The sequence below is a fragment of the Xenopus laevis genome, chromosome 3S, assembly GCF_017654675.1.
Source record: "Xenopus laevis strain J_2021 chromosome 3S, Xenopus_laevis_v10.1, whole genome shotgun sequence".
In the NCBI taxonomy this organism is placed as follows: domain Eukaryota; kingdom Metazoa; phylum Chordata; class Amphibia; order Anura; family Pipidae; genus Xenopus; species Xenopus laevis.
This window is the reverse complement of record NC_054376.1, coordinates 62996808-63012900: the sequence shown is the minus strand read 5'-3', so window position 1 is coordinate 63012900 and position 16093 is coordinate 62996808. Positions and strand designations below refer to the sequence as shown.

The window sequence follows — 16093 nt, the reverse complement described above, 5'->3', positions numbered from 1 at the left end:
AAACCATGCAGCTAACCCCACCCACCATTTGAAGACCCCAAAAAATGGAACTAATAATTCTAAGTCCTTCTCAGCTCAGTTAGCATTTGGTTTGTTGCTAGAGTTTTCACATAGATCTACAGCTTTCTATATTAGGGTTGACTAAATGTATTTTTTTTAGAAAGTCTATAAGTCACCGCACTATTGTTTGGAAACACTGCACAGTTTACACATAAATGCTGTAGAGACCAAAACATAAATGGATAGTTTTATTTTTATTAGGAAGAGTGACTCATACCTATTTCAGAAGTGTTGTAGTATGGTGCCACATCACTCTCATGTAGCTAGATAATGGTGCCGGGCATTGGCTAACTATGCAGATAAGGATGCATTTACATATCGTAATAAAAAAAATAATTCTAGCTTTACTTTGAGAAAAAAAGAATAAACTGCACCCTGATTTTTAACAAGAAACAACCTTCTGCAATTAGTCAACTGAACATAAATCCACAGTAAACAATGCTACAGTTCACACATGTTCTTTGTTTACATGATAGAGGAAACTGGTCTGTCTGCGGTTTATATTTACATTGTGAATGCTACCAAACTCTTGTACACATGAGCAGCTTGTATTTTAGCTTTTCCCATACAATAAAATGTTAATTCCATATACTCATTAACCTATATAAACACTTACAGGAAATGTCATCACTTTGTTGTTCCAACGAATTCTGACTTCCACGTGGATCCCACGATGGTGGACTATATTTCCTGCGTGTCACGTATTGTCGCCCAATGGTTTTCTTTGCATTCTTAACTAGGTTCTTAGATAGGGTTCTGAACAAAGAACCACAAAACAGGCAAAGTGAAGTGAGTCCAGGTAGCAAACAACTGTAGAAATCTACGTTTCTGAAGTAATATATTTGGTGAACAAATCAATAACCCTTCACCCCAAACCATGCAAAATTTTCGAGAAGGATAGCACCAATTATTCCTGTTGCAGACAGCAAGATTTAAGTTGCAGAAGAATTAAAGGATAAATAGGAAAATGTATTAAACTTGACCAAGTCATTTTAATTATTTATTGAGCAAGTATTTATATAAAGAACACACATTTAAAAAAGTGTGCTTTAAGTATAAATGAGGTATTAGGGACTGGTCTACAAGGATAAAGAATGTGTAACAATGCTACTATGTAAATGTGGGAGTAGGGTCTGGTTCATATGGATGACGGACATGTACATTATAGGAAGCCGCACAATACAGTATTCTCACATGTCAATGTGAGAAAAGTAGATACCGGAGAGTGGTTTTACATTAATGATTATTTTAATTAACGCGCCTTGCAATTATTAAAAAAATATATCCATATCCAGCAAACAGAGAAAATAGTAGAAATAAAAAATACACTAGCAAATCTCATTCTGGTATTGTTCATGTGCAGTTGCTAAAAGGGACTGATAACATGAGTATGCCTGGCTCTACAATCCAGCAGTATGCAAGAATATTCAGTAATATAAAGATCTGATAACATTCTGACATAAATGCAGGCTGCAATGGCCAGCTGTTACTATTAATATTTATATAGGTAAATCAGAGATGCACTTTATAGAGCTGTGAATATGGAACAAAATTGTGTAATGTTTGGTAAGTGACGTAATGTTTTGGTGCTTTCAGACAAAGGCAAGTAACAGTCTTGTGCAATGTTGTGTTATTAGTGGATAAAATAGATTAAAACCACATCTTAGAGGAATCCAAAATATGCTTTCTCTGGCATTTAATATGGGGCTACCTAAGCTGGGACCTCCTTGAGCAAAATGAACCTGCGGGCTACGTACAGTTAATACATTCTCGTAACACATAAATGCACACGCAGGGCACAGCTTGGAGGTATCTCATAAAATATATTATAATTTTGTTTGCATTTCATCTTTGTTAAAACTGCAGGGTTGTGAGTGTGGAAACACCAAAGACAGTAATAAAAACAGCACTGATTCTACAACAAACAAAAGATGTTTTTTAGTTGGGTTATTTCTCATCACACCATGATTTTTAAGCAGACAGGTTTAATATATACTAATAAACCCACATAAGAGAGTACTACTGCCACAGCAATGTGATAGTTTCTCTGACAGTAGATGGAACTGCAGATTGATTATGATGCATTTCTTTATCCACAATTTGCTGGGCACGTGTTCCGTTTAAGCAATGCCCAAACTGAACTTACTGTATTTATTCATATTATGGCTGTATACTGAACTAGTTATTATATAAAGCACGCACATGCTATTGTGTTTCTCATACACATTTGGGCTGTGCAGTCCTATACCTACTGTAGACATGTGGGCTAGTCCTGGTGTTAAGAGCTGGATTTAGCTTTAACCAATTATCATGGTAAACCGAGAGGAAGAAATATGAGCACCCAAGCTGAACACTGATTTGTCCACACTAGCTCAAAATTAGGCCATAAGGGTCTTACGTGTCTTTGTAGAAGCGACCAAGAGTAAAACCCGCACCCAGGTGGCTCAAGAATACATCACTGACATGGAGTGTGCTATAGAAGAAGACATGGGGTCACTGCAAAAGATAGGACTACAGAGCCACACTAACCTGAAAGACAGTGTTCCGATATGCTCTCTTTGACGGAGTACAAGGGGCCGTACACTTTATTGCTGCCTATAATTCCAATTGCTTGGACAAACAGCCCAAATCATCAGAACAGCATAAAATGAAGATGAGTTGCAGAGCCTCTTTAATTTGTCTGCTGATGTCCCAAGCAGTGGTTGCCAGTGATTCTGCAGATGAATGTTTAAATCTGGCCAATACCGAAACAACATCCACAGCACAAAAATATCAGCTGGGATTGGCAGGTCACCATACACATTTCAATAATTGTTTGTATGATATTATTGGTATGTGCAAATTTGCAAAACTAACTTAAGGTATAGTGAACAAATATGCTGCTTAAGCCAGGAAAGAATTAACAAGCTTCAGCGTGTGCGTGTATTTTAAAACACAATCATTACAATGGATAAAGAAGGTAAGGAGAAACAATATAGCACAACAATATTTTAATAAATACATTCCAAATACATTTTCTCTTCTAAGAATAGCAGGTCTTTAGAGGATCCTGACAATAGGGTCAAAAGAGAGATTTTTCGCAAGAGTATGGAACTATGCCATTTTATAAATACATACTAAAAACTATTACTTAACAATTAGGCTTATATTATTAATTTTTTATTGTATGCAAGTTTTATATTTGATATCAGTTGTATATTGTGAGTTGGTTTATAAATTAAGGTACAAACAGCTACATGTCACATTAGTTTAAGACCAATTGCACATGGGCTGCTTTGCAAGGGCATATAACATGCAACCTGATGATACGTGGCCAAAAAGTGGCCATTAGACTGAGTAAAAAAACAATCCAGTGGATAGTAATGAAACACTGTTCTGTCCCCTTGATTTTGCTTAATACCTTCCGTTGACATTCACGCAAATTGTGGATTTCGAATCTGCATCAAATGCAGGACTGAGTACAGGATTGGGTAAAAATAAACACTTCAGGCTAATTCAGTCATTTTCAGATTGTGTTTTGCTGTGCCCAATGAAAAAATTTGCTAATTTTTTTCCTCAATCACAATTTTTTCCCAGCAATAACTTTTCAGTCACTTTCCTTATATCCACACAATCCCTAAAGCCAAATTTTAGGTAGCACGATTTTTAGTTCTTAAATATTTTTTTTTTTAAAGAAAATGATACAATCTACAAAAAATTTAATTGGCACTCCTGTCTCAGTCTTCTGCAACATGGATTCCCATCTGAAAGCTTGAAAGAGTACAAAGAAGACTCTTTAATAATAATAATAATTAAAAAAAAAAAAAGAAAAAACTAAAAATGAAGGTGAACCACCCCTTTAAGGAATTTTATGGTTTTAATATAAGTGGTCTATTTATGAATGTATTGCTTGCTTGATTGGCAATACATACAGCATAACCATACGTATAATGCCCGATACATGATTTACCGTATACTAAATGTTTATCAAGATACAGGTGCAACAGGATTACAACACTATAGGCTGCATTAACACAGTATCACTAAAATGGAGTTTAGGATTAATTCAATGGGGCATCTGTCAGCGTTTAGAAATATTTCAAGTTAGATTAGGAAAAGGAGTGCTTCAGCTATGATCTGCAGAAAGATGTGGTGATACTTACTTGAGGGAAGGGTTCTTGTCCTTTGTTCTAGTCTGCGTACTGTGCTGGACTGTTACACCAGCAGCTAAAGGAAAGGTTCCCAGGACATCCTGGGGGAACCGTAATTTATGCAGGTTCTTTCTAAAAAGTTCAGATGCCTCTGATGGAACGTCTTCATCAAAAGCCACTTTCAGGAGCTAAGACAAATGAATAGATGCTACTGAATACCATGAAAACACACACACACACACACACACACACACACACACACACACACACACACACACACACACACACACACACACACACACACACACACACACACACACACAAGCTGGACATAGAGCTAACTGATTCATATTGTGAACTGGACAATTCAATGAAATAACAGATAGTTTTTAGTTTTGCTCCACAACTGAAATTCGCACTTCCAGATTTTTTCAATGATTTGTCACCTCTCATGTAATCATGATGGACGTTTATAGTCCTTGACAAAGCTATTCAGCAAAACGTACGTCGGCGTTCCTAGTAATCCTCTTGTGCTCAAATTGAATCTTTTTGTAAAATCGATCTAGTAATAATAGTCTGGTTGGGTTCTTTCAACGGAAGTGGGGGCAAGAAAGCTTTGGGTCAAATCCTCTCTTATCCTATACAACCTCTTGTAATCTTCCTTCTATTCTAAGGGGCCGAGGGTTTGTGGCTTTTTAGGGTTATCTAGCCTCTTGTAAACATCTAGGGCAAGCTAAATACCAAGGCCACAGCCCCGGTTACCCTGTCCTGCCTTATCTTTGTGGTGTCCCAGGCTCTAGAAAAAATCAGGTAGCTAGTTTATGGGACAACTCCACCATCTATTCTTTCCAATTTCTACCATCTAATTCTTTGGATTGTGACTGCATTTTTTAACCCACTACCATGTTTGGTCATTTTTTTTTATAAAAAATTTTTTTTAAACCAAATCAAAATCTTTTTTGGGTCTAATATTCTAAATTATTGCACTGCACTTTACTTAAAATAATGAATTTTTCTATCTTTGGATGAATTTATAGCGGCACTGGCACTTTATAATTCTTTAGGAACTATTGTCATTAAATAATTGTGGTACATCATTTTTTAGAATTTTTTGGACAACTTTAGAATCATAACTATTGGTGGGGTTTCTTTTTCTTTCTCTCAAAAAAGGACGTTTATAGTACACACAGGTGACTATAGCTGAAAGCGTAGAAACTACAAGTTTAGCTTTGGCATCTCAATAGAACATGATGAGGCTCTCTAGGACCAGTGCCACACAGATATATCAAATTTGCTCTAATTTGCACAACCTTAAGATGGTCATTAAGAACCAATAAAAATTTGCAACTGCTAAATTGCTCACTTTGAGACCATTTATTCGCATTGCAAACTAATTAGGAATGATTTTTGCGTCAGCAAGCAATATTACATTCCCACTTGTGTCTTAGTAAAGCCAACTATCACTATTTGTCTTTGTGTCTTCACCCTTAGGGTGGTGGAACATGCTCCGATTTGGGGAGATTAGTCGCCCAGCGACAAATCTCCCCTTCTTCGGGCGTCTAATCTCCCCGAAATGCATTCCCGCCAGCTAGAATGTGAATCGCCTGCAGGATGGCACTCGGATCACTTCGTTTTCTGAAGATACCTCACGAGGAATCTTTGGGCGACTTCAGAAAGCCGAGGCAATCCGAGTGCCATCCCGCTGGCAATTTACATTCTAGTCAGCGGCAGGGTGGGACTGGCCCGTCGTGCCTAAAGTTCCTCCTGCCGTGACTGGCTCTCACAGTGCGCATGTGTGCCTAAAGTTCTTACTGCCGCGACCGGCTCACAGTGTTCATGCGTGCTCGTGCTGGCCGACTAATCTCCCTGAATTGCCATCTATATCACAGATTTACATCACTAGCATCTGGTTTTAGAGCCACTGTATCTCTAAGAAATGTCACTGAAATGTGAACTTATGTGACTGTGTATCACACTTATGGTTCATACAAATGCTTTCTCTATGCAATGGAAACTAGTCTGCAGTGTACATCAGATCAGATTTGCTCTCAACCCAGTCACAGGTAGATTTAACAGGTTTTCAATTTTAAAAAGTTAAATGAAAAACAGTCTAACCTCCCTTGTGAAAATCCTGAAACAATAGCTCTGTTACTAAATGGTACTTTAGGCAATTAATCTGCAAGCAACATAGGACTTTATTTGATTACAACTTTTTAATGTCATAAATAAATACTTCATTGCACCACTTTTAAGATTTCATGTCTTGAATATTTCCATAGATGTCTATTATGAAAAAAAATGTCTCTGTTCAGGTTAAAAACTCACCTGGAAAGTACAGGAGCGTAGCTGCAGACCTTCCTGCAAGAACGGATGTAGCTGTACAGTGACATTGATCTTCTTCTCCTTAGTTAAAGAAGCAATTGGGAAGGATCGGACCACAGACTGCTCAGCAACTGTAGACATACAACAAATAACATGCTCTGTATATTTATTGGAGAATAAACACATTTAACAGACCTCTGAACTTTCTACTTAGCACTAAACTAAAGCAAAATCTTTATTTCATAAAGACTAAATTGATAGGTAGTAAAACCATTTTAAATCCATAGCCAACTGTATGGAAATATGCCAATACCAAGAAATGTAAAATGATGCTCCTCTATAATATTTAATCCATATTGGAATGCATTAAAAAACTGCAAAAGCTATGTAACCAACTGCTTCCCTGTATGTGTTACTTCAGCCCTGTAGTTACTAGGTAATGCTACAGACTGGACAATATAACAAAGATTTAATCTTGTAAAAAAAAAAAAGAAAAAAGAAAACTGATGTTACAGCAAGCGTGTTTGAGAGATTGCTGCTGGATAAAATACCTTATTGTGAAAAGGAGTATGGAATAGAATGGAATGCAACCCCCAAATGAATTATTTTACTTTATTGCCAATATGAGCACTGTTACACAGGGTCAATTTATATTAAATTACTTAAATTACTGAATTACCCATTGTGCCTAATAGGTGACTTTAATGCCACCACTAACCCTAAAATGGATAGAACATCTGCAGTAGATCCAGCAGCCCCTCAGTTAACTAAATGGATGGAGGTTGTGGGCCTTTCTGACATATGGATCTGGTACTAGGGTCAATAGATCTTGCCCATCAGGCCCAAAACATTTCCTATCTCCCTAGGACACACTCTGATCACTCCCCACTATGGGTAGAACTCCAGTTGGGTCCGCCCCCTGGCCAAAGACTGTGGCAACTTTCTCCACTATGGTTTACAGACCAAACTGTGGCAGATGCCTGAAAAATACTGGGATACTAACCAAAATACTGCCTCACCACTAATGGTCTGGGACGCAGCCAAGGCAGTGTCTAGGGCAGTGATCCCCAACCAGTAGCTCATGAGCAACATGTTGCTCCCCAACCCCTTGGATGTTGCTCTCAGTGGCCTCAAAGCAGGTGCTTATTTTTTAATTCCAGGCTTGGAGGCAAATTTTGGCTGCATAAAAAATAGGTGTTCTACCAAACAGAGGCTCCTGTAGGCTGCCAGTCCACATAGGGGCTACCAATAGTCAATCACAACCCTTATTTGGCACTAACTAGGAACATTTTTCATGCTTGTGTTGCTCCACAACTCTTTTTACATCTGAATGTTGCTCACGGGTGGAAAAAGGTTGGGGACCCCTGGTCTAGGGGGACCTTAATTGCTACCATTCATGCGACCAGGGAAACAAAAAAGACAGACATCAAAGCTGCAGAAAAAACATTACTGGAGGCAGAACAGACCTATTGCGAATCAAATCTAAAGAAAACCATAACATACTTTCCAGGGCCCAAAGAGATCCAGATCTCCTGGTGTCAGACAACACAAGGAAAAAACTACTATACTCTAGACAGCAGGGGTTTGATCTGGATGATAAGAACAGTAAAACCCTGGCACATATGGCAAAGCTAACAGACCAGATCATAGTCATACCGGGTCTTAGGAACCACACGGGAGAATTAATTAACAAACTGCTAGCTATGGCCAACATGTTTGCCGAGTATTTTAGGCAGATCTATTCCCCCAAACTCAGTAACCAGTACATACACATAGAACAGTTCTGGGATGGTGTGGATCTTCCCCACCTTACACCAGATGAAAGACAATTTCTCAATAATCCATTAACGAAAATAGACTCAGCAATTGCGGATCTTCCAGCAAACAAAACACCAGGCCCAGACGGCCTACCGGCTGCCTGTTATAGGCTGCTTAATAACCAAATATCCCCTAGATTATTAGACACATTTACTCATGCAACTTTGAACAGGGAACTTCCCCCAACGTGTTACGGGGCAATAATACTACTTAAGGAGGGAAAAAACCCATACTCCTGTGAATTATATAGGATTAAATCTTTGATTAATACTGATGTTAAAATTAGGGATGCACCAAATCCACTTTTTTGGATTAGGCCAAACCCCCAAATCCTTGGCGAAAGATTCGGCTGAATACTGAACCGAATCTGAATTTGCATATGCAAATTAGGGGTGGGAAGAGGGAAACATTTTTTACTTCCTTGTTTTGTGATACAATTTACCTCCCTGCCCCTAATTTTCATATGCAAATTAGGATTCAGATTCGGCCGAATCCCGAACCGAATCCTGATTCGGTGCATCCCTAGTTTAAATACTGGCAAAGGTATTGGCTAACAGATTAATAAAAGTCATCACTTCCCTCATACACCCTGACCAAACTAGCTTTATGCCTAATAAAACTACCTCCATTAACCTAAGAAGACTATACACACACATACAAATGGCTTGGCAGTGCCAAAATACTAGGGCGGTGGCATGACTGGACATAACCAAAGCCTTTGACTCTGTAAACTGGTCATATTTATGGCAGATCTTTGGCATTGGTCCCAGCTTTATTGCTTGGATCAAGCTACTGTATAAAAAACCGATCGCCAAAGTTCGGGTTAACAATACCCTATATGTATCTTTTGAATTAGGGAAGGGGACTAGGCAGGGTTGACCTTTATCACCCTCCTATTTGCATTGGCAATTGAACCAATTGCAGCAAAACTAAGACAGACAACCTTAGTCAAAGGAATCAAAATAGGCAACATTGAAGAGAAAGTAGCACCGTACGCAGATGATGTACTACTCTTCCTGGTGGATGCTGGCCCATCACTGCACACTGCAATGGAGATACTTGAGGGTTTTGGAAGGTTAAGTGCTCTTTTGCTCAATAAAACAAAATCAGTACTGTTCCCCTTAGGGAACGCAAACTTGCAGAAGGTGCCCCTACCCTTAACCTAGTGACCAAGTTCCGCTACTTGGGCATTATAATCAGTACAAATCCAACAGAATATGTATCTGAGAACCTGGAACCAATCCTTGTAAGATTTAAGAATGCAATCCCGCACTGGGTTAAACTTCCCCTGACATTATGGGGCAGAATAAACCTCTTTAAAATTATATATCTCCATAGATTTCTCTACCCACTCTGGAATTCTCTGGTTTACATAACCACTCCATTCTTTAAGAGGGTAAATAGAGAGTTGCTTTCATTTATTTGGGCCAACAAAACACCTAGATTATCGTGTTTTACACTCACTGCTTCTAAGGACACAGGAAGGCTCACCTTCCCTCATCTACAAAATTACTACCTTGCATCCCAGTTATCCTACATACATAACTGGTTTAATCCAGATAATAGCAACTCTCTAACATATCTCCATGCAACAACTGTAGGTTCTCTAGAAGCTATACGTAATGCCCCTTATAGGAGGAGGGGTGACCTCCCTCCATTACCTAAAGTAATTACTACTCCCATTAAAGTATGGGCAAAGCTACAAACTAAATATGGCACTACCTATCATAAGCTATCAGGAAAAACTCCTCTGTGGAGAAACTCGAACCTACCACATATGGTACAACTAACAGACATTCACTATTGGCTCTCCTAGGAATTAGGCACTTAGAAGACCTACTAGTTGAGGGCTCCTTTCCCTACCTGGAACAGCTAAAAACTAAACTTGAACGATGGATATACAACTGTTCCATTATTTCCAATTGAGGCATGCATTCTATGCCCAATTCCAATCATACCAAAACACACCAACGCAGCTGACATGGGAGGCCAGATTATGGGCACCAGACCCAGCGAAAAATACTACCTCAACTGTATAACATAATCCAAACCTTTCAGCCTGCACCATTTGATAAAGCCCAAAGGAAGTGGTTAGCAACGCTCCCCTCATTAGAGGAAGAGCATTGGGAAGAGGCTATAGATAATTTATAAGCCTTCCTAATCTCCTTAAGGGACAAAATGGTCCAATTCAAGATGTTCCACCAAATATACATCACACCCAAGAGGCTCAAGGTTATGGGTAGATCAGAAGGAGCGAAATGTGCAAAATGCGTACAGGGGAAGCAGGATTTCTCCATATAATCTGGGAATGTCCTAGAGTAATATCATATTGGAAGGAGGTAACTCAATATAGTAATGAAAATATGTCTCTCCCTGGAGTCACTGTTTGTTAGGTGTAATAGATGAATTACCGTATATACTCGAGTATAAGCCGACCCGAGTATAAGCCGAGGTACCTAATTTTACCTACGAAAACTGGGAAACCTTATTGACTCGAGTATAAGCCTATACTATATACTTGCTATATAAGTAAAACAGAAAGTTATCAAGATCGGTGCGCTCACGTTTGAAAAAGTTAATTGCTGGTACCTAAATAAAAGATAAAATATAGGGGTACAGGGGTAAATGAAACATTGGATCTTATTGTAATAATAAGGTTAGTGTTAGGGTAAGCTATAGGGTTACTTAAGAGTGGAGGATGAAGGCAGGGTGACAGAGAATGGCAATGTGTGGCTACAGTTCAGGTCCACCTGTTCTGATAACTGACACCTGCCACAGTAAGAGTCACATAAAGGAAAAGCTAATTGCCAAAGGATGTCTTACAGGCTGAGGGCTTCCCTGCATATAGAAATATTATTTTTGGAACCCTCTATGACAGTGATCCCCAACCAGTAGCTCGCGAGCAACATGTTGCTCTCCAACCTCTTGGATGTTGCTCCCAGTGGCCTCAAAGCAGGTGCTTATTTTTGAATTCCAGGCTTGGAGGCAAGTTTTACTGCATTAAAACCAGGTGTACTGCCAAACAGAGCCTCAATGTAGGTTGACAATCCACATAGGGGCTACTAAATAACCAACCACAGCCCTTATTTGGTACTCCAGGAACATTTTTCATGTTAGTGTTGCTCCCCAACTCCTTTTACTTATGAATGTTGCTCACGGGTTGTAAAGGTTGGGGATCCCTGCTCTATGATATGTGCATGCACTTACAGCAATGTAAAAAAACTCGATGGACATGTGTCTTTTTTCGACCTTACTTACTATGTTACTATGTAAATAATGGAGGCAACAGCAGAGACAGACATAATCCCTCACTAACTCTCAATAATATAAAAATATTTTTTCTGTTTGTCCAGTTTTGATTCTTACCTAAAGAATCTACAGGTGTGCCCTTGAAGATGCAGCGGTAGGATGTAAGAAAGAGGGCACCTTCAGCAGGGAGGAGAGGTGGGCCACCTAGGCTTACACCTGAAGCCTCTTCTCTTCCATCTGGCAGCAGGTACACACGAAGTCCATCCATTACCATGTCTTCACCGGCGAATAGTGTGGGGAGAAGGAGCTTTGGCTGCAGCAAGAATTATTAGGCAAAAGTACATTTAGAAACACACAAAATGTGACATGGAGGAGCCTAACATGTAATTGAGAAAAGTACAGTGGAAATAACAGGATTTTTTGATACTCACCGTTAAATCCTTTTCTCTGTAGTCGATAGGGGGACACAGGGACTCTTGGGGTTTAAGCTCCACCCTCCAGGAGGCAGGACACTATTAATAAAATTAAAATTAAGGGGGCGTGCCCATATAGTGGCTTAACCCCACATGCTGTAGCATTCCTTCAGTTGGTACCAAAGAGACTGCTGAAAGATAAACTGTATCAATACTCAACTAGCAAACCAGTAAATCAGGAAAACGTTTCCATAAGACCAAGTGGTCAACATTTCGCTCAGGGTTGGGAAGCCCTGTGTCCCCCTATCGACTACAGAGAAAAGGATTTAACGGTGAGTATCAAAAAATCCTGTTTTCTCTGTCGTCTAAAGGGGGACACAGGGACTCTTGGGGACTTAACAAAGCAGCCCCAGACAGCAGGGTGGGAGCGAATACAGAAAAGGCAAAGACACGTTACTGTACCACAGTGTGTAGTACTTTGCGGCCAAAAACGGCTTCCGCTGATGAGAACGTGTCCAGTCTGTAGAATTTAGTGAATGTATGAACCGAAGACCAGGTGGCTGCTCTGCAGATCTGGTCCAAGGAGGCCGAGTTGCGCCAAGCCCAGGAAGCACCCAAGGATCGTGTGGAGTGAGCTCGAACATTGGCAGGAGGAGTTCTGCCCTTAGCTAGGTAGGCTTGTCTGATGGTTTCTCTGATCCAACGTGCGATGGTAGTCTTGGAAGCTGACAGGCCCCTCCGAGGCCCGGACGGAATGACAAAAAGGGCTTGAGAGCGCCGATATGATTTAGAACGGTCAAGGTACCAGCGAAGTGCTCTGACCACATCCAGACTGTGAAATCTCCGTTCCTTGTCATTCTTGGGTTCCGGACAGAGAGATGGAACCACAATCTCCTGGTTGACGTGAAACGAGGACACGACCTTAGGCAGGAAGGAAGGCACAGTCCTCAGGACTGCCTTGTCTCTATGGAAAACCAGCAGAGACGGATCACAAGATAAGGCACCTATTTCCGATACCCTGCGAGCAGATGAAATGGCAACAAGGAAGGCAGTTTTCCAGGTAAGCCACTGTTCAGGGACGACACCCAGAGGTTCGAAGGGAGGGTCAAGGAGAGCCTCCAAAACGAGGTTGAGATCCCATCCAGGGACTGGTGATCGATAAGGTGGAACGATATGTTGTACTCCCTGTAGGAAGGTGCGGACTGAATCGTCTAGGGCTAGACGAGACTGGAAAAGGACAGAGAGGGCAGATACTTGGACCTTCAAGGAACTGAGCTTCAGACCGAGTCGAAAACCTCGCTGTAGAAAGGATAAGATCCTGGGAATATTGCATTCATGGAAGGAAAACTTTGATTCCTCGCACCAGTTCCAGTAGCTGCGCCAGACCCTGTGGTAGGCTTTAGAAGACGTAGCTTTGCGTGACTTCAGCATAGTGGCAATCACATCGTCCGCTATACCCTTACGTCTCCAGATGGCCGCCTCAACAGCCATCCCGTCAAAGCGAACAGTCCCGGATTGTGGTGAAATATGGGACCCTGCTGGAGAAGATCGCTCCTGGGAGGGAGGCGAACTGGTTGAGCTATGGACATGTCCTGAAGATCCGTAAACCAGGTTCTCCTGGGCCAATACGGAGCTATCACTATGACCGTCGCACAGGATTGCTTGATTTTCTTCAGAACCCGAGGAAGCATTGGAAACGGAGGGAAGACATAAGCCAGGTTGAAACTCCAGACTTGTGTCATGGCGTCCACCCCCAGCGCCGTCGGATCCCGAAAACGGGCGTAAAAGGCTGGAACTTTGCGGTTGGCTCTGGATGCCATGAGGTCGACTTGAGGACGTCCCCACCTTTTCACTAGGTCTGTGAACACCGCGGGATGAAGTTCCCATTCTCCCGGATCGAGCTGGTTCCGACTGAGAAAGTCTGCTTGCGTGTTGTCCACTCCCGGAATGTGTATGGCAGATATCCTGACTGAGCTGAGCTCTGCCCAGGCTAGGATTTGTACCACCTCCGCTAGGGATGCTTTGCTGCGGGTACCTCCTTGTCTGTTGATGTAAGCGACGGTTGTGGAGTTGTCGCTTTGGACGCGGACAGACTTTGTTTGGAGTAGGGGAGACCAATGTCTTAGGGCAAGCATGACTGCCCGAAGCTCCAGGACGTTGATGTGTAGCCTCGTTTCTGTGGGAGACCAACGGCCTTGTACCGACGAGTTGTTCCACGTGGCGCCCCACCCGAGGAGACTTGCGTCTGTCGTTATCACGGTCCAGTCCGGAGTTGCCCAGGACTGGCCCGTCGTCAGATTGTGGTGGTTCAGCCACCAGAGGAGTGACTCCCGTGTTGTCTGCTGTAGAAGAATCCGTTGGGACAGGGGACCCCCTTTCCATCCCGACAGAACGTTGGCCTGTAGAGGTCTCAAATGGATTTGAGCAAAGGGAACCGCTTCGATGGACGAGACCATCAGACCGAGTACCTTCATTGCGAGGTGGACTGTGGGGTGCCGGTCTTGAAGGAGGAGATTGACTTGCGCTCTGATCTTCCTCTGCTTGTCCAGGGGCAGCGAGACACGTTGAGTCAGTGTATCGAATTGGAGACCCAGGAATAGCATTTGGTGACTGGGTGTCATGCTGGATTTGTTCCAGTTGATGGTCCACCCGAAGCTCTGAAGCAGCGATATCGCTTGTTGCATGTCCCTTCTGCTCTTCTCTAGTGTAGGAGCCTTCAGGAGAAGGTCGTCCAGGTAAGGTGTGATCGATATTCCGTGGAGTCGTAGGGTTGCTGCCGTCACTGACATGAGTTTGGTGAACACTCTGGGGGCAGAGGAGAGGCCGAATGGGAGTGCCACAAATTGGTAATGGAGATTTCGGAATGCGAATCTGAGAAAACGATGGTGAGGAGGCCAGATTGGAACGTGGAGATACGCGTCCTTGATGTCGAGGGACATCATCAGTTGACCTGGTTCCATTCCTCGGATGACTGACCTGAGAGTTTCCATTTTGAACCGGACTGACCGTATGTGTTTGTTGAGGAATTTCAGGTCCAATACTGGTCGGAAGGACCCGTCCTTCTTTGGAACCAGGAACAGATTGGAGTAAAATCCGCAAAATGTTTCTGACGGGGGAACTGGAATGATCACTCCATTCTGTTCCATGCTCGTAATGCAGTCCAAGAAGGCTCGGCCCTTGGCTGGGTTTGAGGGGACTCTGGACATGAGAAATTTTCGGGGAGGAAGAGAAGCGAAGTCCAGGTGGTAGCCCTCGGAAACGATTTCGGTTACCCAAGCGTCTGACGAGTATCGTATCCACACCTCCCGGAATCTCAGCAATCGTCCCCCTAGCGGTTGCAGTGACCCCGGAGGGGGTGACCCGTCATCCTGAAGTGGCCTTGTCGGCTGGAGACTTGTTGTGGAATTTGTTGTTCTTCCACGATGGCCGTCCCTTGTCGTTTGGTTTAGAGCGAAACTGAGAACGTTGGGGAGGACTGTGCCGTCTGGAAAAACGTCCAGTGTGGCCGCGAAAGGACCGACCGCGCCTGGAGGAAGTCGTGGGTCTTGACTTGCTTTGGGGGAGGAAGGTGCTCTTCCCTCCCGTGGCCTGTGAGATTATCTTTTCGAGCTCCTCACCAAAAAGTCGCTGTCCCTTGAAGGGTAGTGAGGTAAGGGACTTCTTGGAACTGACATCCGCAGACCAGTTCTTCAGCCAGAGCGTTCTGCGTGCTGCGACGGAGAGCGCTGATGTGCGGGCAGTAATCTGTGCTGTATCCAGGGAAGCGTCGCACAAGTAAGCTGCTGCCTCCGCGAGGGACTGTGCGGAAGGCAGGATGTCAGCTCTGGGGATGCCATCTTGAATATCAGCAACGAGGGATTCTGCCCATGCCTGAATGGCTCTCGCTACCCAGGCTGAGGCGAGAGCTGGACGAAGGGTTGAGCCAGCGGATGAGTAGACTGCCCTGAGGAAACCTTCCAGACGTCTGTCAGATGGGTCCTTGAAGGCTGCGGCGTCCGTGACTGGTAACGCTGTGGATTTAGATAATCTCGAAACTGGTGCGTCCACAGTTGGAGGCAGTGACCATTTCTCTACCAAGTCCTTGGGGAATGGATAGGATTT

At 42.6% G+C, this 16093-nt stretch overlaps 1 protein-coding gene across 6 annotated transcripts in view; it reads right to left on the bottom strand.

Annotated features, from left to right (window-relative positions):
• Positions 1 to 16093, bottom strand: part of sbf1.S (SET binding factor 1 S homeolog) — an 87203-nt gene that overhangs the window by 21000 nt on the left and 50110 nt on the right. For 4 of the 6 annotated variants that reach the window (XM_041588407.1, XM_041588411.1, XM_041588408.1 and 1 more), the window contains 5 exons: positions 11697 to 11892; positions 6516 to 6643; positions 4203 to 4378; positions 2459 to 2533; positions 677 to 816 (listed from right to left, as the gene is read on the bottom strand). In XM_041588407.1, the coding sequence (XP_041444341.1) occupies positions 677 to 816; positions 2459 to 2533; positions 4203 to 4378; positions 6516 to 6643; positions 11697 to 11892 (715 nt within the window). The remainder of the gene's footprint in view (positions 1 to 676; positions 817 to 2458; positions 2534 to 4202; positions 4379 to 6515; positions 6644 to 11696; positions 11893 to 16093) is intronic. The other 2 variants (XM_041588410.1, XM_041588412.1) reach the window with 1 other exon arrangement.